This window comes from Natrix helvetica, assembly GCF_964273705.1.
Source record: "Natrix helvetica genome assembly, chromosome: 14".
Lineage (NCBI taxonomy): Eukaryota > Metazoa > Chordata > Lepidosauria > Squamata > Natricidae > Natrix > Natrix helvetica.
The window spans coordinates 746,328-770,081 of record NC_138564.1 but is presented as its reverse complement, the minus strand read 5'-3'; the positions used below and the strand labels follow the sequence as shown (position 1 = coordinate 770,081).

The 23,754-nt window shown below is 49.0% G+C and overlaps 2 protein-coding genes across 3 annotated transcripts; both read left to right on the top strand.

Annotated features, from left to right (window-relative positions):
* The first annotated feature begins 268 nt into the window (after positions 1–268).
* Positions 269–12,001, top strand: KLHL22 (kelch like family member 22). Of its 2 annotated transcripts, XM_081966181.1 has the most exons (7): positions 269–576; positions 2,010–2,175; positions 5,631–6,349; positions 6,849–7,041; positions 9,098–9,331; positions 10,643–10,955; positions 11,632–12,001. In XM_081966181.1, exons 1-7 carry the CDS (start codon positions 350–352, stop codon positions 11,667–11,669), a joined length of 1,890 nt encoding a protein of 629 aa, XP_081822307.1. In that variant the 5' UTR covers positions 269–349; the 3' UTR covers positions 11,670–12,001. The 2 variants fall into 2 exon arrangements, with proteins under 2 accessions (XP_081822307.1, XP_081822306.1); XM_081966180.1 differs by having other exon boundaries at positions 272–576; positions 10,643–12,001.
* LOC309398897 (crk-like protein) lies at positions 12,001–22,604 on the top strand (the record flags this gene model as incomplete). Its single annotated transcript, XM_081966185.1, is given in 5 exon segments — positions 12,001–12,321; positions 12,323–12,394; positions 12,396–12,859; positions 14,078–14,537; positions 22,028–22,604. Coding segments are annotated over 5 exon segments (1,452 nt in total). The 3' UTR covers positions 22,163–22,604.
* Between the last annotated feature and the right edge of the window lie 1,150 nt (positions 22,605–23,754).

The following is a 23,754-nucleotide window of genomic DNA, read 5'->3' as shown; positions in this document are numbered from 1 at the left end:
CCAGGTCTCTCTCTCTCTCTTTCTCTTTCTCTTTCTCTTTCTCTCTCTCTCTCTCTCTCTCTCTCTCTTTCTCTTTCTCTCTCTCTCTCTCTCTCTCTCTCTCTCCTGCTTTGAACAGGCCAAAGGGGGGGGGGGGGGTTTCCATTGACTGAAGTTGAAAGCAGCCGAATGTCATCCCCGTAAAAGGTTCCATCATCTTTTTTCTTTTCTTGTTTTCTTTTGCATATAGGAACCTGCAATTTGTGTTCAGGGTAATGGGCAAGGAAGGTTTTGAATGAGGAAATCAGCCTAAGCGAAACCAGTTGCTCCTCAGGGAAGCCCTCGGATTCCCAAGGAGGTTCTGCCCAGGATGGCGGGTCGGCAGGAGGAGACGGAGCGCCTCAAGATCCCCCTGGAGCCTTTCACCCAGAAGTGCTCCAGCAGGACCTACCATAGCGCTGGGCACTCCCAGAGCCTGCTGAGTGGCCTGGGGGCTCTCCGGGACGGCGGCATCCTCTTCGACGTTGTTCTGCATGTAGAGGGGAAGAGCATTGAGGCTCATCGCATCCTCCTAGCTGCATCCTGTGATTACTTCAGGTCTGTGCCTGTAATAAAACTAACCTCTGAAATGGCTGAAAATGAGCAACGGAAAATTTGAAACTGGCAAACTCTGACTTTTATATGCTGCATCTAATTTAATCATTAGATTTAATCAAATGTAATCAAACCAAATTTAGCATTTGTCTTCCCGCTTCTTACCTGTAATGCTCTTTCTGCCTGTTTAAGGAGTATTTGCAAAAGGTGGGTGTTGCTTTTGTGTCTTCCTTTACAAAATTCTGCAATGGAATCGGTCAAAGGGAACATGAAGAAGCCCATTCTCTTTCAGGGCAGGATGCTGACATGGCTGCTCAGCTCATCATTAGAAGCTTTACCTAGAAAGAACCTCAAGTAATTAAATCAGTGTTTTCTCTTACATAAACAGCTCTCACAATGGGCATCTAAAGTTGCTGTGTGCTTTCCTGAAGTTATTTGTAGCATATTCCCTGGAGGAAACAGCATTTGCTCCCTTCCTTCTCCAGTTGTGTGGGCTGTAATTGTGCCTCTCTTTAATCTGTAGCTTGGGCAGCGTGGCAGCTTAGTGATTAAAGATGCTGAGGTTGTCAATTGGAAAGCTGGCATCCTGGGTTCGAGACCCAAGTGCTGCACTATGGAGTACGCTCCTGTTACCTACCCCAGTTCTTGCCCATCTAGCAGTTCAAACGCACACAAATGCAAGTAGATAAATACCATAGGTGCCATTTTGATGGGATGGTACCAGCATTCCATGCCCCTCACTGTGTGGTCATGCTGGTCACATGACCATGGAAATCCCTTCAGATAATGCTGGCTCCCTTGGGCAAGAAATGGAGATGAACATCACCTCCCAGATCTGGATATGACTGGATAGGGGAAACCTTTATCTTTACCTTTTCATCTGTAGACTAAATACGCTCCCTTCCTCCCATGACTGAGTCTCCAGGTCTTCTCTCCCCACCACAATCCTGGCAGTTCTTCTCTTATGCGAGGGGTGAGATTCCAGATTCTGGAGAACCTCACCTGCACAAAATAGAGCCAAGCTTTTCTTTCCTGTAACCAGAGCATTGGGCATCTGTTAATGCAACCTGGCTTTGAATTGAGCTCCTGGTTCAGGTTCTCTTTGTCTTTGTACTAAGGCCACGGATCCTGTTCCTCTATGCCCTGTCTCGATCATCCTGATCTCGCTTTGCTATCGCTTAGCAAAGGTGATGGCTCAGAGAGAAGTCCCAGACGTGGCAGGCTAGTTGTGTGCAGAGGAGATGGAACCCGGCCTGACGTATCATCCCATACATGCCCGAGTGGGCCATAAGAGTTGGGTCCTCCTGTCAGCACATCTCGCCCTGCCACCTCTGTAGGAAATAAGGCAGCACAAGGATGAAACTGCATGATGGGATGTTGTCCATGGGATGTTTTCATTGGGAGAAGTAACTGAAAGAAGATCTTTCCTTTTGTAGGGGAATGTTTGCTGGGGGACTCAGAGAAATGGAACAGGAAGAAATTCATATTCAGGGCATATCTTATAATGCCATGTGTAAAATCCTGAACTTCATATATACTTCGGATCTGGAACTTGGCCTAAACAATGTGCAAGAAATTCTAGCGGCGTCCTGTCAGCTACAGGTGAGCTTTGGCAGCTCTAAAAGAGGTGAGATGTGTTGGGGAAGAAGGACAGCTTCTTCATTTGTTAAGAGAGATCAGATAGTTTCTGAAACATAGCACACTTCTCAAGAAGGGCACTATGAACCCTAGATAATTGAGACCGCTAGGGATCTGTCTGACATAAGAGCTAGTAGTGTGATAAAAGTTGCTTTAAAATTTGTGGAACTTTGAAATTCCTTTACATGATAAAGTAATAAAAAAGACCCCCAAATCCCCTGGATGGTAGTGAAATCTGGTTATATATCTTGAGGTTACCCTATCTCTATTTGTAGCCCATTTTACAGCCCTTCCACCCCCTCCCATTTTGGATCTTGCTGATTTCCTACATGGCAAAAGAAAAAGTGTCCCAGCCTCCCAAAGGTCACCCTTTCCTGCTCTTCAGGAGGGCGAACAAGCAGGGCATCCACAGTGGATCTCAGCCTGTGGGCAGAGAACGCCATGCTTTTGGCATGTAAGCATGCCTTCAGTTGAGCATGAACCCAGGTTGGCAGCTGGTAAAAATGCTGTGCTACGTCCGGAGATGCCGCCCCTTCTCCAGAGATGCCCAGTGCTGAAAAAGCCCAAGCTGTGTCCGTAGGTCAAAGGCTTTGTAATCATCCAGCTAGGAGAGCTGGGCTCCTCTAGAGCTCTTGGGGCCTGTAGTGGATCAGGGGGGCCTGGATGGTAAAACAGAAGCAGCGCAGAGGCTCCGTAAGGATTGCCAGAAGAATGCCTTGAAGTCAGAAGGGCTCCTAGACCCGAGGAAGAGTGGCTCATGGAGGGATGGGGCAGGGAGTCGCATGATTTCAGGCTGAAGGCGATAATGGTGGGACCATTCTCAGGGAAGATGCTTGTAGGGCCTTTTCTAGCTCCCTGGGTTCAGCCCTGGAGCAAGTCAACAGATCCTCGGCTCTAAATACCAGGTCATTTTGCAACAAGGCCTCCCTCATCCAGGACCTTATCATAGATGAGAGAGTCAATTTGACATGCCTGAATGAACTGGGATGGACACTCCCCTCTTAGAAGATGCTTCTACCTGGGTTTCAGGTGTGACATCAGCAGCAACTCCTGGCAGCAGTGAATTATTATTGTCTTATGGCAGTCCAAGGCCCCATCATTTACTGGGTCTGAGATCCCACTTGTGAACTTGGGCTCCAGGGACCCAAATGAGATTGTGGCTACTGCAGCAGCCTCTCTGCGGCACAGCAGCTTCCCTTCCTCATTGGTGGCAGAGGTTCCCAGTCTTGCGATGCTGAGAGACTTTGCATCCCTTGGCAGCTCAGGCATTCATGGCCACCTTGGATGTGATTCATCTCCTTCCATTGTTGAACTGAGCGGCGATAGAAATAAAAGAAATAAAGTTAATATTGACCTCTTGTCCTGGTCAGACCATTCTCTGACTGCTCTGGATCCCTTTGGTGTGGCTTCACACGTTAGGGAGGTGATCCTACTCAGCCGGCCTTCTCCAGCCCCTGGAAGACTCCGCTGGGTTTCAGAGGGAGTTCCCTGAGGCTCTGCTGCAGAATTCAACCTGAGGCCTTAGTCGCTACCTAGAATGAGAAGGTGACACCTCTGGGCCTCTCCCTGTTTAAGGACCGCATAGGGTTCACTGGTTTTCAAAAGAGCTTTTGGAAACGAAACAAAAGAGACACCCAGAGCACCACTGGAGATAGATGAGGGAATCTGGCCTAACATCTATAAGAGTCTACATTAAGGATGGCATTGTAGTAATAAAGGTAACAAGGTAATTATTTTTCCACTCTTATTCCATCGGCTGAGGGCTAGCCAACAGCTCTAGTTAAGGTGACCTGATCTGAAGTAGGAAAAAAAGGTGAGAGGAACATCTGCAGAACTGCTGGGAGGATTAGTCAAAGTCCTTGATGAATAATCCCTTGGCCCCAATTACACAGGTTCTCTTGGGCTGACTGAGGCCCAATCTGAGCAAAGCGTGAAGTCTCAAGGAGGTGAATGGGGTCCTCAGAATTGTGTGGCTGTCAGTTAATTAGAGCCATCTCCCCCATGGTTGGTCAGGGCCTCCTGGGAGACAATGAATGGTAGAACCCAAGCAGTGAGGATTTTATTCTTGGGCGAGGGGTGTTAAAGAAGCAGTGGTCCATCTCTCCCTCAAAAAACGCATCACTGGACCAACGGTGCTAGAAAGTCACGCAGGGTCCTAGCGGTACCAGATTATCTGGATCCCCCAGCCAGTGCCCGGGTGTGGCATTAACCATACTCCACCTATCAATGTCATGAAAGGAATCATGAATCCCTTCTGGAGGTTTTTTACACCTGGACCAACTTGGGGTGCTGGGAGTGGGGCAGTTGTGCACCAGTTGTGCCTGTTTGGGGGATAAAAAGTTCCACATTTGGGCTGTTGCAACCCACCGTCCATGAATCTGCCTATAAAGAGCATTCAGAAGCTACAGCTGGCCTAGAATGTGGCGGTATAAATGGTCATGGGTGGGCTTTGGTGTGCACTGCTAGTGCATGAGCTGCACTGGAGGCCACGTGCAAGCCAAGCTGCTGGCGTTCAGCCCTTCATGCCATCCAGTATGTTCTGACGGAATGGGCATGCTTCTGATCCTGTCAATCAAATGACACCACTTTAGAGCCAGCAATTGTCAGGCTAGAAACCAGGCTTCTAACCCTACCTCAGGCACAAAGCCAGCTGGGGGACCTGGGGCTGCCCTTGTCCCTCTCAGCCTGAGGAAGCCACTTGCCCTTTTCCCAAGAGCAGAGCCAGGAAGTGAGGTGAGCCTGCTGTCCGTTCTTGCTTCTTTCCCTTTATTACATTGTATGAACGTTTTCCTGGGTCACTGGGTGATCTTAATCCTTGTTACCAACTCAAGAGTTGCCTGGCAACTGATAACACAAAATTGTTTCAAAAGCAAGAGATGCCACCCAACAAGGCAATTCTTCCCCATATTTCAGACTAGTTGACTTCCCAGCAGTATTCAGAATCTGCATTACGTTTGCATTTGTTTTCTCATGTAAATTTAGTGTTGGATATTTGGTGTGTTTATTATCCGAGCTTTTGGTAATAATCTTGCAATGTGTTTAGGGTTAAAATAGATATCAGAGAATTGGCCCCATGGGAACCTGCTCTTGGATTGGATCCAAGAAGCTCTCCTCCCGTTCTGTTCTTGCTGATCCCTATTGCGTGGCCCTGAACGCTTGAAATGTCTGCTTCTTGGGGAAAAAGAATTAATCGTCTTTTTCTTGCATGAATGTTCCATAGCTCATAAAGGTTTGTCATTAGTCTGATCTCAACCCATCAAACAGATGATTTTGCAATAGGGAGACTTATACAGATTAAGTTTATTTTGATCCAATCTATGAATTTATGAGATATGTGCAATTATAATGATTAGGTATATTATTTTGAAGACCCAGAATTGCTCCTTCTCATATCACTTTCGTGCTTTTCTCCTTTGTAGATCTCTGAGATCATCAAGTTCTGCTGTGATTTCCTCATGCTTTGGGTGGATGATGAGAATATTGTGGACATGTATAGACTGGCTGATCTCTTTGATTTGTGTTACCTGACAGAGAAGCTGGATTCCTACTTTCTGAAAAACTTTGTTACCCTCTCAAAGACAGAGACATACCGCCAACTTCCCCTGGAGAAGGTCTATGCCCTCCTCAACAGTAATCTCTTGGAGGTGAACTCTGAGAATGAGGTCTACGAAGGGGCCCTCCTTTACCATTACACGCCAGAACAGCTGGAGACAGATCAGGTTTCACTGACGGAGTCTCCTAAGCTGCTGGAGACAGTCCGCTTTCCTCTGATTGAGTTCCAAATTCTGCAGAGACTTCACAACAAGTTAAGCTCCTGTCCCTTAAAGGAGACGGTAGCTAATGCTCTAATCTACCATAAGAACGAGTGCCTACAGCCGGTGCTTCAGAACATGCATACACAATTGAGGTCTGAGTTCCACTGTGTGGTAGGCTTTGGGGGCATGCATTCAACCCCGTCTACTGCCCTCACCAACCAAGCCCGGTATTTGAACCCACTTTTGGGAGAATGGAGGCATTTCACAACAGCCTTGTCTCCAAGAATGTCCAACCAGGGAATAGTTGTTCTCCACAATTTTGTATATCTGATTGGCGGAGATAACAATGTCCGAGGTTTTCGAGCAGAATCCAGATGTTGGAGGTAAGAGAATCCCTTTCAGAAATGCATAAATATTCCCAGTGCTGCGGTGTCTTCAGCTTCGTGCAAAATAGGCCCAGGGCCCTCTCAACTATCCCAGAGCTGCCTTAAGGCATGGTTCAGTTACTTTAGCTGGCTTCTCCAATACGTCTTTTCAGGTGGGGAAGATGATCTTGGTAATGGAAAGATTGCAAGCATAACTGTTTTGGTACTGCGCTGTTTGAAGAGAACAAAATATAGGGCGGCTGTTGTGGAACAGAAATGATTTGGAAGGAGCCGCTGATGGTGTCTAACCAGACTGGGGCGGCAGCAGAAGAGAACACAAAGACAACGTGCCACTGTCAGTTGCTCAGGGGGAGACAGTTGTGATTTGCATAGCCAGAGTCCAAGAAACGCTGGTGGCCCCCATAAGTCTCATAGTGAGAGGGCGGAGATCAGAGATGTGCTCGAGACCCCACTCCTGTAACCTCTTGGAGAGCTGTCCGTCTTGTTTCTTTGAAAGGTATGACCCAAGACACAACAAGTGGCTCCAGATCCAGCCTTTGCAGCAAGAGCACGCGGATCTCTGTGTCTGTGTGGTGGGCGGGGCGATCTATGCAGTGGCTGGACGCAACTATCGGCAGGACCTTCGGGAGGTGGAAAAATACGACCCCAAAACCAACAGCTGGGAATACGTGGCTCCTCTCCAGAAGGAGGTAAGCAGGGAGGGGCAGACAAAGGGTGGCAGGCAGGTCTTTGGCCTGAAGGGGCCTCGGAGATGATGACGCACCTAGTTAAGCTGGCGGGGAACACCAAGGCAGTTTGGTGGGAGTCGTGGCCAAAAAGCTCTCCAAAGCCGGCCCTTGGATGGAATGCCCCACTAAAAGTGGCTGTGTCTCTGATCTAAAGAAGGCCCTCGCTAGGGGTATCGGAGGGGGGGAGGGAAGGGAAAGCTTTGGACTCCCCAGCCCTGCCCACCATGGAACTTCAGGTCTTACCCTATTAGTAGAGGACCAATTCGGGATGCAAAAGCAATCTGAGGGTGTTTGCCTCTCGGAGGTTAAGTGCTGACACTCAGCCCCAGGACAATTTGCCTGGCCAAATGCAAAACGACTTCTGTGCTCTTTGTGGAGGGTTTTGATTCTTTGCCCTTTGCCGGCTCTCGGAGGGCTTAGAATAGAGCCGTGATAGCGAACCTATGGCACACAGAGCCATTTCTCCTGGCAAGCGGAGCCATCACCAGTTGTTCTTCCAGGTTCGGGCGTAGTAGCCAGCTGGTCTTAAGGCACATTGGTGTGCCAGAAAGCAGAAGTGGAGCTGCCCGATGCGCATGTGCATGTCAGGAAAATGATCTTTTTGTTTCCAGGGTGCACATGGAACAGGAAGAGCAACAGCTGAGCGTGCCAAAAGATGCCAAGAGAGCCTCCAGGCTGTGGCTCATCTGTGGTCCAAAGTGCCCGGCTGGCTCGGGTACCCCAGAAAAGCAGCGGCAGCTGCAGCCACAGGGGGAAGGACGGGAGCGGCCGGCAGGACCCTGCAGCCACTCCCACACCAGCCAGAAGCGGCACTGGGACAGCTGCCGGGGGCGAAGGGGTGGCAGTGGCAAGGTCGGATTTCCTCCCTCCCCACCTGAGCGAGCTACTTGCACAGCTCCAGCCCGCAGCTCTGATGAGGCCCCACGGTCTGGAGTGCCTGGCTGGCTCGGGCGCCGCAGAAGAGCAGCAACTGTAGCCACAGGGGGAAGGATAGGAGCAACCGGGCAGCCACCATAGCTGCTCCCACGTCAGCGAGCCAGGCCCTCAGTGGCGTCTTTATGCGGTTAGGTCGCCGCCTCACCAGCAGCTTCTCCGCTAGCATCCCGGCTGGAAGCAGAAGCGCAACAGCCGCTGTTGGGGAAGGGATGAAGGGGTGACAGTCGCCCGTTCTCGCCACCGCCAGCCCTTCACCCCAGGTAACCACGACTGTTGCGCTGCTGCTTCCAGCCGGGACACTGGAGGAGCTGCTGGCACGGAGGCAAGCTACCTGCATAAAGACGCCGCCAAGAGCCTGGCAGAATATATCCCGTCTGGAAGCGGCAGAGCTCCAGACCGCACATCCTCATCAGAGCCGTGGGCTGGAGCCGCGCAAGAAGCCTGCTCGGACGGGGGGAGGGAGGGAAGCCTGGGACCACCCGTCCTCGCCATCGCCACCCCTTTGCCCCCGGTAGCGGTGGCTGTTGCGCTGTTGCTTTCAGCTGGGATATATTCTGCCAGGCCCTTGGCGGCGTCCTGGTACCAGAGGCGAAGGAGTGGCAGGGGCGAAGCGCAACAACCTCTGTTGGGGAAGGGACAAAGGGGTGATGGTCGCCCGTTCTCGCCACCGCCAGCCCTTTGCCCCAGGTAACCACGACTGTTGCGGTGCTGCTTCCAGCCGGGACACTGGAGGAGCTGCTGGCAGGGAGTCAAGCTACCTGCATAAAGATGCCGCCGAAGGCCTGGCAGAATATATCCTGGCTGGAAGTCGCAGTGCTCCAGACCGCGGATCCTCATCAGAGCCGCAGGCTGGAGCCGTGCAAGTACTCCACTCGGGTGGGAAGGGAGGGAAGCCCTTGCCACCGCTGCCTCCTCAGCCCTGGCGGCTGTCACAGTGCCGCTTCTGGCTGGGATGCTGGAGCAGCCAGAAGAAGCGCCATGGGGGAGGTGGGCGGGGCAGTCACTGATTGCAGATGCTTCTGGTGCATCGGATGAAACAGGCTCTCTCTGCTACTTCTTGCTTTCTGTCCCATTGATACAGGTCTATGCCCATGCAGGAGCAGAACTGGAAGGCAAGATCTACATCACTTGCGGGAGGCGAGGAGAAGAGTACCTAAAAGAGCTGCAGTGCTATGATCCGGCCACCAATCGCTGGGACATCTTAAGTGAGAGTCCCATCAGGAGAGCCTGGCACGGGATGGCTGCGCTGTTGGGAAGGCTCTATGTGATTGGAGGCAGTAACAATGACTCTGGCCACAGAAGAGACGTTCACGAGGTGAGGCAGCCTTTGGCTCCGTTAATGGCGTTTTTATTGCACGCTGCTGATATTTAGAAGACTTGTGTAGCTTAACCACCCAATACAAAAGACTTGCATACATTACTTGAAACTATTAACCAAATAAATTATCACCCAGTCCCCATCGGATCCAGTCATTCCCCAAATGCCCTTTTAAGAAAGGCCTCCCTCCCACAGGGAACCTTCCTAAGCAAAGATGCCATGTCTGAAGAACACAGGTTCTGGCTTCAGATATAAAAGAAACAGAAATGGAGGTAGTAGACTTCCGGTTTGCTCGGAGGGTGGTTTTAAGCGTTCCGAAGGCTTCCCTGAAGCCTCCGGACGGTCCCTGAAGTCTCCGGAGGGCCTCCGGGGGGGCGGAGGAGGCTCTTTTCGCCCTCCCCAGGCTCCTATAAAGCCTCTGGAGCCTGGGGAAGGCAAAAAAATGGGGGGGTCGCACGTTGCATTATGTGTGCAGCACACCCACACACGACCCCCCTGCGCTCCCCCCACTTGTGGCACGCAAGCCAAAAAAGGTTCGCCATCACTGGTATAGGGCTTCCTGCTTGGGCAGGGGTTGGACTAGAAGACCCCACAGTCCCTTCCAGCTCTATTCTTATTGATGTTTAATGATATCAAAAGCCGCTGAGACCAAGTTGACTGAAGGCTGTCAAGATGAACTTGTGAGTTCATCTTGGAATGAGCACTTTTTAGGTAAGTGTTTAGAGCCCCTTAAGATAGCTTAAGCCAGTATTTCTCAACTTTGGTCCCTTGAGGATAGGTGGAATTCAGTTTCCAGAACTCCCCAGCCAGCCATCAAGCGTTCAGGTTTGAGGAACAGCCTCTCCCCTCTGCACGGGAAAAAATCTATGAAAGGAGAAAAGGAGGGGGGAAGGAGGGGGGTAAATTGGGAGTTTGGCAGTCAGGCACAAGACACTCCCGGCCCCCCAACTGCTCCAGAGCAAATAGGATCATCTGTTATGTCGGGTCAAATATTTGGGACAAGCCTACAGTCAACGCAGAGGCCAAGCATTATGTAGCTTTCCCAATCCCAGTGTATGGAAATTGGTTATCTGGTGCCAAAACCTCCAGCGCCAGTCCAAAGACCAGAGTGGTGCCCAATGAAAGTCGTGTTTACACTTTTCTGTAGCCCAGAGTAAAGCAAATTGCTGGCTGTCAGAAGTTTGGCAACTTTGAGGGTGTTTCCAGTAACCCCCACCCCAAGAGTGCTTATTCTCAAGCTCAGGGAGCTGTTCCCAAAGGCTCTTCCTATCCTAAAATGACCGCTCTTTTCATGTTGTTTTCTACCAGGTTGCTTGTTATACCCCAAGCAGTTCTCAGTGGACAACCGTCCGTCCTCTTCATGCCGGGCACGGTGAGCCTGGCATTGCTGTCCTGGGCCACAGGATCTACGTCTTGGGAGGGAGATCTCATAACCGTGGGATCTGCATGGACTATGTCCACATCTACGATGCTGAGAGAGACTGTTGGGAAGAGGGTCCCCAGTTGGAAGATGACATTTCTGGGATGGCGGCCTGCATCCTTACTTTGCCAAGGGCGATTCTCACAGACGGCGAAATGGGTGTGTCTGACGGACAGCGCAAGGGAGTCCAGGATTACTCAGGTGTGTCTGCTGAGGTCCTGAGAATACTAGATTGGGAGGAATTTGAGCGCATGAATAATTAGATGTTATTTTGGGATCGGCTTTTCTGATTTGGGCTGCCATCGGAACTCTACCAACCTAGAGGAAGCCTGATGCCATTTAGTAGTAATTGAGCAGAGCCAAAGCCACCGCAAGAAGCCTTTTAAGGTGCAGTTCATTCAACTGATGGAAGGTTCTTTGATGAGAATCGAAGCATCTTTTTCCTTAAGGAAAAAACAGCGTCCAGTTGCCTTTTGCAAAAGCACTTTTGAGACAACCGTGACCTGGATGACTGAGAATATCTCCATAGATGTATAGCTCATTGCTTGGCCAGTGGAAAACCTCCAGAAAAAATACAGTATATGTCAGTGAATCTTCAAATTATTTGCTGACTAGAACAAACCTCAGAAATTTAACAGTAAAACAGATTGCATCAAATTAACTAGCTACTAAAAGCTGACATGCTACTTAATTCATCACAGAATCTGCGTTAAAGATTGTTTGGCATAATATTTTGGCTTTGGCCCCCTGGGACTCCACGTTTTCCTTCTCTCGGAACCACTCATGATAATCACTGCATTTCATACAGATGGGAAGAAAAGCAGCCTGTTATTTTTTTCCCATATTTATTTTATTTATTTAAAAAATGCTGCATTAGGTTTCCAGTGCACCAAAGCAACCTTTCCTCTGGACTAGCAAGAAGAGGAAGCTACCAGGATAAGACAAAGGATCCTAAAAAGTCGATTCTGGCACCTTGGAAGAGAAATTGACGTCTCGGCAGGAGGTTTCTCGGACATTTCCTTTGCCTCTCAGTGAAAACCGGCTTTGTAAAGAATCATTCCTTCTTTTCAGTCATTTCTCCCTCAGAATCTGTTTGGAGGGTTCCAGAAAGTAACAGCTCAGCTCTCATGCCACCTCCCTCCCTCCCTCCTTTCTTTCCATCCTCCGTCCCTCCCTCCCTGGGGGAACTTAACCTCGGTTGCTCTTCTTCCTCCTAATAAAGGCCGTTGCTGGTTGACGATTCCAAATGCAGCCCCGGCGCCTCTTTTGTGAACATGCCCAGGTTCAAATTCTCCTCTGGCGCCGGACCATAAAGCCACCTGGGCGAAAGGAAGGCGGGCGGGCGGCGTCCCCGAGGTCAAGACGGCGGCCTCAGGCTCCCAGCGCCGCAGTCCCGTGCCCGCCCGGGAGCCGCTTCCGAGGCTTCCATCTCCTTGGCCGGAGCCGTCGGCCTTACGGGCTCCTCCCCGCCCGGCAGCCGCTCGCGGGACCGGAACAGGGCCCGGGAAAGCCCCCCCCCCCGCCTCCTCCAGGCGCAGGGCGGGGCCTTGCGCGAAAGCCCCGCCTTCCCTCGTTGCAAGGAGCCTCTCCGGGCGGAAGTTCCGGCCGCCCCCGAGGAAGAGGCTGGGCGCGGCTGCGCAGAGAGCGTATCGCGCGCCGCCTCCTCCTCCCCCCCGCTCCGCTGCGGCGCCATTTTGGCGCGGGCTCCGGCGGGCGCGGCGGCAAGGCCGGAGCAGCGGCGCGAGAGCCCCGCCCGCCATGATGTCGTCGCCGCCCCCACCGCCGCCCTCGTCCTCGTCGGGGCGCCGCTTCGACGCGTCGGACCGGGCGGCGTGGTACGCGGGCCCGCTATCGCGGGCGGAGGCGCAGGGCCGGCTGCAGGGCCAGCGGCACGGGACCTTCCTGGTGCGCGACTCGTCCACCTGCCCCGGCGACTACGTGCTGTCGGTGTCGGAGAACGCGCGCGTCTCGCACTACATCATCAACTCGCTGCCCGGGCGGCGCTTCAAGATCGGCGACCAGGAGTTCGAGCACCTGCCGGCCCTGCTGGACTTCTACAAGGTCCACTACCTGGACACCACCACCCTGCTGGAGCCCGCGCCCAGGTCAGCCGGCCCTCCGCCCGCGGGTGGGGTCGCCGAGTGGGAAGGGGGGCAGGCTGCTCTTCCTCGCTTCGGCCTTCAGCGGGTGGATTTAAAAAGGCTCCTCCCGAGAGCAGCTCTTCAGGGAAATGGGCCCATCAAAGCCTCCCCCACACCCACCCACCCACCCTTCAGGCCCTGGGGCTCCCCGAGTCGGGCCCGCCTTTAACTGAATGCATTTGATGGGGAAGGACTCTGGGCAGCCCACAAAGAGAATAAAAGGCCCTACAGTTCAAAAAGACAAAGTCAGAAAAATACCAATAATGTAAAGACCAAATAAAGATCAAGAGGGCAGATTTGGCCAAGCCCCTAAAATCCCCCCCCCCCTCAGCAAAGCTCCTTCCACCGTCCCAGGGGGCCAGAGGGCAAAAGAAACTCCGGGGACATTTTTGTAACCAGGAGTATAAAACTACTGAAGGTTCCCTATGGGGGCCCAAGTAGAAAAGCCCATTCTGAGGATTTCGCTCCAAGGCAGCAAAGGAAAACTTTCCCCCCTGGACCTCCCATTGTCCACCAATGGCTTAAACTCTCTTTGATTGGGGACTGTCTCCCTCGGACACCTTGAGGTGTTGGGTCGGTCTCAGGCTGCCAGCTGGCACACTTGCATTCCAGGTTTCCCTCCCAAACCTCCCTTACATTCCAGGGCCTCCCCCCCCCCCCCTTACAGTTGTCTGGCTGCAATTGTCTGGTTGCAGGCAGGCCTTCGGAGAGAGTCACCCATGACAACCAGGGAGAAGAGCCAACCTTTATAGCCCTCCAGAATGTCATGAGGGTGAGGTGGAATTTCATTCCAGGTGGTGGGCTGTAAAACAGAAGACATGCCCTGAGCCCCAAAAGGTGGTAATGTTGTTCAATGTCATCAGCCTTGTTGACTCACATTAGCCGAGTACAAACCAGCACTGTGTCATGTAGGGCTTTATTGGTGACAACCAGCACCTTGAATTGCACTCGGAAGGAAACGGGTGGCCAGTGTAACGGTGTCACGTGTGCATATGAAGGCATGTCCATTATTGCTCGCATCACCAGATGCTGGACTACGTGAAGCTTCCAAGTGTCTTCAAGGGCAGCCCCATGTAAGCACTTCAGAATAGTTGAGCAATCGGGTGACAAAACAACAAAAGATAATGTTATGAGGATGTCATTGTTTCATAAGAGATTGAGTAATTCCCATGTTGCCTTCAGGTATCCACTGATGGGTTCTGGTCCTGGCTCTGGTGTATCAGCTGCAGAGGAAAATGTGGAATATGTTCGGACTCTTTATGACTTTCCTGGTAACGATGCGGAGGATCTACCATTTAAAAAGGGGGAGATACTCGTCATTGTAGAAAAACCCGAAGACCAGTGGTGGAGTGCCAGAAACAAAGACGGGCGCATTGGGATGATCCCTGTTCCTTATGTTGAGAAGCTTGTGAGATCCTCACCTCATGGGAAGCATGGGGGCAGGAATTCCAATAGCTATGGGATTCCCGAGCCCGCTCATGCCTATGCTCAGCCTCAGACCTCGAGCCCTCTTCCCAGTGCCACCCATACTCCTGGGGCTGTCATCAACCCCTTGCCTTCGACCCAGAATGGACCAGTCTATGCCAAAGCCATTCAAAAGAGGGTTCCCTGTGCTTATGACAAGACTGCCTTGGCATTAGAGGTAAGCCGTTCAGCTGGAGCAGGTTCCATGCAGCTTAGTTCAGTTCCCTCATCCGGTTGGAAGGGCCTGTCTCAAACAGGGCTTTAGCTTGTTCTCTCTGCTTTCTGGTTTTCATGAACTGGTAAATAATTGAATGTTCTGATCCCACCTCCCACGGTCACTCTTAAATATGGAGCCTCTGGTAAAACTCTGTGTCTCTTTGTGATCAGGCTTAGTGATTAGGCTTGGCGTGGGGGATGCAGCTGACATATTCAGGTTTTGCAATCCATGGAGGCCTTTTAGCTGTTAGTGAATCTGCTTCTCTACTGCATAATATTAAAATTCTTTGAATGTTAATGAAAGGATGACTGTTCACATTCTAAATATTTAAGCAAAGTAGCCTTGTTTATACTCTATGTTCGTTCCATGTTCATTCTGTCTGCTGAACCGGAGGTGTAGGTCCTAGGCCGCTGTCTGCAACCTGCAGCTCCGAGGCCGCATGCGGCCCTTAGGACCCTCTGCTGTGGCTCCCTGTCAGGTGATCCCACCACTGGCTGGCCCCACCCCTACCCTCCCAATCACTCCTTGCCTGAGAAGGTAAGGGCAATGGCAGGGGATGGAGAAGCGGCCGGGGCTGATTCTCTGGCACCTCACTCTTGCTGGAGCTTCTTCCGGCTCTTGTTGGTGCGGGATGTGACTCAGTCGCTTGGGGAGACGCGAAACTTGGTCTCCACCCCGAGATACTAGCTCAACCCGGTTACGACTGACGCCAGCTTTGTTAACACAAGGGCTTGCAGGGTGGGAAAGGGATCCGGGAGGCGGGGACGATGAAAAGGGGGGTGGGCCCACAGAGTCCAGCCGCAGCTTTAAAAGTTGCACAGGGGACTTTTCACCACCCAGAGGACGCTTTTCAATGAAAGCTGGCGGCAGCACAACTCCACTGCAGGAGTATAGAAGCTCAGGGAAGCGGAAAAGGGGCTGAACCTTGCACGCCCACCCCAGGTGTCAGGCTTCGAGGAAGCCGGAGAGCCCTCGCCAATGATGCTCACCGGTCTCCCCCCTCTGTTTCTGTGTGTGTGTGTATCTCTTGTGTGTCTCCTCCCTCGGAATGATGAGGCTGGGCCAACCCGGCAAGCTCTCCTTGGGTCTCTTTGCTACTCCTTTTCTTTCTTTTGGCAGCTTTTTGGAAAGCTGGGCTGGGTGAGGAACAAGCACAATTTTGGTCTGAAGTGATCTCCTACTGTGGCAGAACTTATAGCCTAAGCTTTCTTTCACAGTTGTATTCCTTAATCCTTCCTATTTCTTCTTGAAAAATACAGTAAAAGCCCCAGGCACTTATCCTCTTTCTGTAATTCTTTGGTTAGGTTACCCAGTTGTTTTTGTCATGTGCTTTTCCTGATACCTGATCACTGTTGCTGTGGCCTCTTTAATTTCTCATTGAACAAAGGCCAATATTTTGAGCTTTAAACATTTCCTCCTGATTGGGCAATTATAGAAAATGCTTTTTTTATGGTCCACTTCAAAAATCTCAAGATATTTTTGCTTTTGTTTCCCTTTTTTCTTCCTTTATCTAAGGCAGTGGTAGTCAACCTGGTCCCTACCGCCCACTAGTGGGCGTTCCAGCTTTCATGGTGGGCAGCAGGGGTTTGCTGTAACTCTGCTTTATAAATTTTATAAAGTAAAGTTAGTTCCCTACTTTATAAATCACCATTACTGTGGAACCGGTGGGTGGTTAGAAAATTTTACTACTAAAGGAGATACAAAAGTGGGCAGTAGGTATAAAAAGGTTGACTGACCCTGATCTAAGGTATTATTAAACTCTGTTGTTTTCAGTTGATTGATATAGGTAGAATTTGGCCTTTAGTATCTGCATCTTAGACAATATTTTGTTCTCTTATGTTTGAAGAGATTTAAAGATTTCTTCAGAATGTCCTTACTTTTTATGAGTAAAGAATTGCAAGCAGTATGCAGCACCACAGTATCCTGAGGTTGTATTGCCAACATTCAGAAGAAAAAAACATCTATTTAATCAATATAAATATATAGCTGCCCAACTTGCAATGACTACTTTTCAGAGAGGCGGGTAGCAATGATAGCAGTTTGCCTCCCAAGAGGCTTCCTGTTCCCATTCCTTCTCTAATGCTCAGGAAAAGGGACAGCCCAAATGTCAGTCAGTCTCTTGCGGTAGGAGTTAATCCTCTACCGTGGGGCGTATTGAAACCCTCCAAACAATTAACTGTATCCCCGATACTGCAATTGAATTTAGAAGTGAAGAAAAGAGTTGGATAATGAAAATATTATTTTCCAAATGATATTTTGGAGCCTACAGGAGATGGCCCCTAGGTTAGGGTGTTTTGATATTCAAATTCAGTTTTTAAAAAATTAAAGGTCAAAAGTGGTGTTTTTCCCTTTATAATTGACAAGGTAGGTGGTACTATTCATACTTAAATTGTTCTTCTAGCGCCTAGCTATATTTTTCAAGCGATGTCCCTCTCTGCTTCTACATCGTCATATCATAGCCAGAGCATCCTCTGCTCATTTGGTGCTGCTCATGATAGTGATTGCTAGGAAGCCACAGGGGAGGGGCTGAGCCGCTTCCCAAAGATGCACAATTGTTCCCAGTTGTGTGGGGTGGGGTGCTGGGCTAGATCAGGGCCTGACCCCACCAGGCTCCTCCTGTGCCTTGGTAGCATCTGGAAGCCTGAAAGTTTGGATGGGACTGATGAGCCAAGGTGGTGCCGTGGTTGGAGTGCAGCACTGCAGGCTACTTCAGCTGACTGCTAGCTGCAGTTCAGCAGTTCAAATCTCACCGGCTCAAGGTTGACTCAGCCTTCCGGGGTCAGGAGGCCCCAGATTGTTGGGGGCAAGAGGCTGACTCTGTAAAACGCTTAGAGAGGGCTGTAAAAGCACTATGAAGCGGTATACAAGTCTAAGTGCTATTGCGATGAGCTGGCATTTAATAGATGATGGGCTGTGCATTAAAGGAAGTTGAATGGAGTAAATGGAGAAAGAGAAAGGGAGATCGAAAGGAAGGGTGGGAGCACCTGGGATAAGCGGCAGCCAAATCAGGGCGTTGTTGCCCCATGAAGCAATTCCTGACAACGGAGGACCCTTCAACTCTCCCTCATGGGAATTTCCTTGGCCCACCTTGGGTTCATCTGGGGATGTTTTGAAGAGGTGGGATTCAGTCACTGTCAATGGCTTATGGGTGGAGACTTTGGGCGTTGGTTTGGTTTGTCATGAGAAGCTAAACACAGACTGACTTGGTACTAATTTAATGAGATAGGAACCCCCTCCCCCACAAAGAAACCTTAAGGCCATCGACTGCTGAGCAGGAGGCTGACGAAGAACCTCGGATGACAGCAGTGGCAAACCACTTCCTGCCCAGAACAGCACCCAGGTGTCTCTGTGACGTTTTGCTCAGTTTCAGGGATATTTTGCATTCCTTGGCTTAGGTGATGCTGAATTGGGGGGGGGGGGTGTCCATGGAGGCCAGGCCTGGTTTGTTGGCACCTACCTATTGCTGAGTCTTCTAACAGCTTTGAGGCTGCTCATTGGAGCATCTTCAAGTTTCTCAGAGGTTACAAGTCAGTTCCCTTATTTCTTCTGTGAAATTCAGTGAGCTGCGAGGGGTGGTAACATATCAGTTCGGCCTCAAAGGGTTGCCGATGAGAATGGATTTCTGATGTTTATAAGGCTTGGCAGACTCTTGGGATAAAATCGGAGGAAGTCTATGAATTCTGCCTTAGGTTCCAGAATAAATCTTTCTCCTTATGGATAGCAATGCCTTAATGAGGGCTAGGACTTCCCCCCCAAAAAAAACCTGATGTGCAGACAAAGGACCAGAGAGCCTTTGTCCATTCAGCCTGGTTTCTCAAGACTACCTTGGCCCTGCCTCCCGAGCCCCTCGCAGCTCACATGCCCCTTTGGCACGGGAGGGAGGTGGTTGGCCCCTTGATCTTCACAGCACATTCCTCCTCCCCCAGAGACAGCTGGTTTGGCAGAGAGAGGCAGGCTGACACTGTAGCCCCCTCCCTCCCCCTCTTAGTCCAGCCTTCTTCTTCTTTTTTAAAGCAGGCCATCAGTTAACAAAGCGGCCTTACCTGGCCTGGAAGTGCCTCCGTGGTCCATCTGCCCCTTTCTCCTGCCCTGCCTGGGAACGCTCTCCCAAAGTCGCATTAGCCTTTGTGCTCCAGCCAACACAGACATCCTTGAGAGGCCTCCCTGCCAGCCTTGTGTGTCACTGAAGGGGTGGGACAGTTTCTTTCCCAAAGAGAAAGAGATGGAAGCAAGCGATCCCTTGGCTTGGGGACAATCCCTTCTGCATTGGAAAGAGCAGCTGCGTGGAGGGGCTCTCCTGCTGCCAAAACTTCCACAGACCTCTGTCCAAATCTTGCACCAGGAGGAAGCAAGAAGTGTTTATCGCTGCTTATTACTGTCATATTTGTGAATGGTTGCTATCCAAGGCAATTGCTAAATGAGACGTGGCTGTTAGATGTAAAACTGCAACTCCCGGTTATAGACACACATGCGCTCTGTTCATATTGGAGTTGAATGCCACGTGGGTGTTACCTGCCGCTGCAAAAGGATTTAAATTTAACCCACGTTAATCAAGCTGAATCCTAAAAATCAAGATGCACCATCGGGGATGATGGGGATCTCTGCCCCTTTTCAATTCTAGACTTCTGTTCCCCATCCTGGAAACCAATTGGTAAATATATTATTTATACCATTTACTTTCACAACATCCTTTTGTGGGGGGGGGGGGGAGAACCTTTGACCCATGTATCTATCCAGCTTTTGTAAGCCGTCTGTCTGGTCTTCTGTTTTGCTCTGTCTACTGGCATAAATGGAATTGCTTGTCCAAATGGACTGTTTGATTGTATAATTTTAAAGAGGAATTCTCCCATTTTCTGTGACTAAAGAAAATCTCAACGTTCAACCTTTTAGCATTAAAAATGAAACATTTCCATTTTCTGACACTTTTGCTGTACTGCATTTTAGTCTCATGATACATTAGAATGTTATCTAATTATATCATTTTAAATAATTTAATTCAAAGACTGATAAAATAGACTTATCCTCTCCTGCATGCTTGCAGATTTTACTCAACATATTAAGGGTAAACATTATCAGATTACCAGATGACCTCTTTGCCCAACTTGCATTTCTTTTGACTATGCAAAACATGATCTGTGGATTCCCCCCCCTCCCCCTAATGTGGTGGTAGCTTTCTTACATAAACTTAATGGAAGTAAATCTTGGTGAAAGAAGAAAAAAAGTCCCTATAAATTCTTTATATAAATGCAAATCTTATAGTGGAAGGACATTTTAGTATACTGGTGAAGGCACTAGTCCCGCTTTCCACACAAAGCCAGCTGAGAGACCTTGGCCCAGTCAATCTCTCTCAGCCTTAGGAAAGAATCAATGGCAAACCACTTCCAAATCTTGCCAAGAAAACCACTGGGCCATGCCCAGGCAGTCACCAGGATGACTCAAAAGCAACTTTTTCGGAGGGTCTCTGAAGGACTTTGATTTTCCAAAGATGGACCATTTTCAGGTTTTCATTTTTTGCATATATATCATTTGAATTGATTCATAGTAGGAGAAGGAGACTTCATTTTGTTGGCTTGAAGGCAGGAGAGCTGCTCGCAAGGAATGAAGCAATCCATCATCATCATCATCATCCACCATGAGAGCTTCTCCGGTTAGCTTCTCTTTGATCTCAGCTTGAGTGGACCAGGGAGGTTGCGTCTGCGGAGTGAACGGTGGAATGGAGACCTAACAGATCCTCCTTGTCATAACAGAGTCCTCTTCCAGCAGGCAGAGCTGGGATGGCCCTGCTAACTGCTGTGTGATTGTTCTGTAACTGGCTGCTATATACTTGCTTTTTCCTCACTAGCACAGAGACCTTTTATTGCTGTTTATTACCGGTAGTCTTTTTAATCCACTGGGTACCACCCAAAGCCAGTGGAGGGCCCAGGAAAGGGCTTGAAATTAATTATAAATAAAAGATTGATTCCCATTGATGTTTTAGTAAACAAAGGGATCCTTGCTACCTGCACTTAATGGCATAATGACATGAAATTAATTTCCTACAATCTAGTAATGCAAAAAAAACTTGCGTATATCTGATATCTCAGAATATATAATGAAGATTGATTGCAGTCCACTCGTTGGGAAAGCATGTTAACTCCTGAAGGGCCAAAATCACTGGGTTGTTTATACGACTCAATACTGTATGTGCAAGACACAAAATCTTCTTGGTTGTGTTGTTGGTGTTTGGACCTAACTAAGACAGCAAGGTTTTATGGATTAAAAGAATTACTGATAGTCCTTGGTTTATAATTGGGCCTAGAATTTCTGTTGCTAAGCAAGGTAGTTAAGGAAGTTGCACCTCATTTTTTTTTGCCATGATTGTTAAGAAAATCACTCTGGTCGTTAAGCGAATCTGGCTTCCCGTATTGATTTCGTTAGTTGGAAGTCACGAACGCCCATCACACAACCCTGGGATGCTACAATCATTATACGCACCTTCTGGTTGCTAAGCGCCTGCACTTTGGTCATGTGACTTCAGGGATGTTGCAGGACCAGCTGTCGGCCACCTTTCGGGTGCTTTGTGAAGCAAATGGTAGTCAGTCCAAGGCTCCCCGTACGGAGAAGGGGAAGGAGGAATCCTCCGGTTAAAGCAATGACTGACACAGCACCTTGGTCAACCTTCTGCAAATTCTTTTTTAATAATAAAGGCACACGAAAAAACAGATCTTTTCCCAAATAACAATTTTCCAGGCTTTCTCATTTTTTTAATCTTATTAATTTATAGTAAAACATTTTATAATTTATATTAAAAGATTTCATTGTTTACACTAGCTCAAAAATCCAAATGTATAAGAATGGAGGCCGAAAGAGACCTGGGAAGGCATCACAGGCATAGAGCCGGATTAGTCAGGGGGACAAAAGAAAGGATCACTACAAAGGGTGCTACCAGGCACCTGATTTGACTAGAGGAGAGAGGAAGCTTGGTGAAAATGGCAACCTTATAAACAACATGGAAAGAGAACATATTTTCGTCTTTCATATGTGATGTTAGAATTTGAGTTCATCCATTGAAGGACAGAGAGAGATTTAGGTCCCCAGAAGCAGTTTGACATCATCAGACCCTGGAATTGGCTGCCAGCCAGTTTGGGCAATTTCAGAAGAGGAGAAGGTTTGTGGAGAAAGCCATTCTACTTGCTACTGAGGCCATTGACCTCCTGGCTCGAAGATGGCCTGCTTCAAGTAGGGGGGTGCCTGGGACAGCTCAGATGATGAGTTTCCCAAAGGCACTGAAGACCGGCTGAGGTCCTGATCTGAGGAGCATTGCCTTTTTGAGGGTCGGGGGTGTGGGGGGGTTGTATGCAGATCACTTGAAGGAATGTAAGAATGTTCTTGAAATGCAATTCTTGTAGGAAGAAATAACTTGAATATCCCGCGTGTCTATGCAGTTGTATTTATTTTTTTCTTTTTTGCAGGTTGGTGACATTGTGAAGGTCACAAAGATGAATATTAATGGTCAGTGGGAAGGAGAAGTCCATGGAAGAAAAGGGCTCTTCCCTTTCACACACGTCAAAATAATCGACCCTCAGAATCCCGATGAAAATGAATGATCTGCTGGCCCATCTCTGCATTGCTGCTTCCTTTTGGCACATCCTATGGATTGCCAGTCGCTCATCTTTCCAACTTGCAGTGATTTAACAGCCCGACCATGTCTCTCTTGGGAATGCACCTGGTAGTCCGGTCTTTGCAGTTTCTCCTAGGTGGTTTTCTGACTGTGAGCTGATTGTGGTGCTATCTAGGCAGGGGGGGGGGGGGGGGATCAAGACATCCAGCTGAAATGGATATTTTACTCAGAAAGAGAATTCAAAACAATTTTGTCTAAATCCAAATAATAATAAAAATGCATTTTTATGAGGCATGGAAGATGAGAGCACATAATCATGTTAAACAATTATGTCCTTAGGGAATTATTGATGCGTCTGTGCTACAAAGAAGGGTTTTTTTGAGTCAGCCATTGATTTAGAATAAATTGTAGCAAACTCTTGAAAACTACATTTCCTCATTGTCATCTTTATAACCATGTATAATTGATTCATTTGCCATATACCTGCCTAAACCTCTGTTTGATTCAGATTTATTTAGATCTGAAATGATACTTCAGGCACTAAATACAACTTTTTAGAAGAACCTTATGCAAGCTATGATGAAACTACATTTATTCCTTTAAAATCCTTTTTTTAAGCAAAAACAAAGCATTGATAAATCAGTTACAGAGAATGCAACAATAACTCAAAAGATACTCTTGGGCCTTTTGTTTTCTGCATGGAGGCGCAGGAGTACAAAGTCATGGCAAAATCATTTCTCTGCGCTAAGTTTAAACACAATGAAATATGATAATGAAGAAACTTGAATGTTGGTTATAGCATGTGAAGACCTTGACTCCCTGAGTGATGTTTTTGAAAGTTCACTGGTGCTGGTCTCTTGAGCGGCTGGACCTCAGGAGTGACACGTCTAACTTAGTATTCAAGTGCCTTAATCAGAGGCTGACAGGTGCTGAAGGGGATGGCGATTGGAGCAGTTTGGTCTAGAGAAAAACCTTTTCGGATCAGCAGCAGTGCTGGGCTGATGATCTGGGGAAAGCACTGTGAATGAGACTTGCCTGGATACTTCGTACTGGACCATAATGTGGCTGTTCTATTAAGTGCCTGGGCACATTTGAATGACTCTCATACTACTGAGCTTTGTGTTAGGAATATTTAAGCTGTACTAAACATCCGTCTGCCATACAATAATTCTGCCGCACAGCTGGCCTAATACTCTGAACTATTCTTCAGGACAGTACCTAAGCCCTGCGTGAAGGTTTTACCTCAATGAGCTGCAGGGTGAGCAAGGACACCTGGAGTTGAGCTAGTTGTGATTCTGCTGGGCTACCTGTGGAATAGCCAACACTTTCCCTTTTCTTTGGCTAGCTCCCCCCTCGGTTGCTTTCTTGCTAAACGGAGGTTGAGATTTGATAGACAACTGCAATTAAGTCTCCAGCAAGAGAAGCCGGCAGTCAGTGGCCTTCGCACCCATCAAGAGTAGACTTGGAACAGCTTTGATCACAGCTGGGAAAGGCAGTTCAGGCGCAGCATACTAAAGTAATGGTACATTTCAATGGCATCCAGATGTTGGCTCCTTTACTGCTTTTTTCTCTGTCTTG

Excerpts from the sequence above, each read along its gene's own strand:
- KLHL22 (XM_081966180.1), top strand. The coding sequence starts at position 350 with ATGGCGGGTCGGCAGGAGGAGACGGAGCGCCTCAAGATCCCCCTGGAG. Across the intron at positions 2,176-5,630 it reads CGGCGTCCTGTCAGCTACAG|ATCTCTGAGATCATCAAGTT; the intron begins GTGAGCTTTGGC and ends TCTCCTTTGTAG. Across the intron at positions 6,350-6,848 it reads GCAGAATCCAGATGTTGGAG|GTATGACCCAAGACACAACA; the intron begins GTAAGAGAATCC and ends TTTCTTTGAAAG.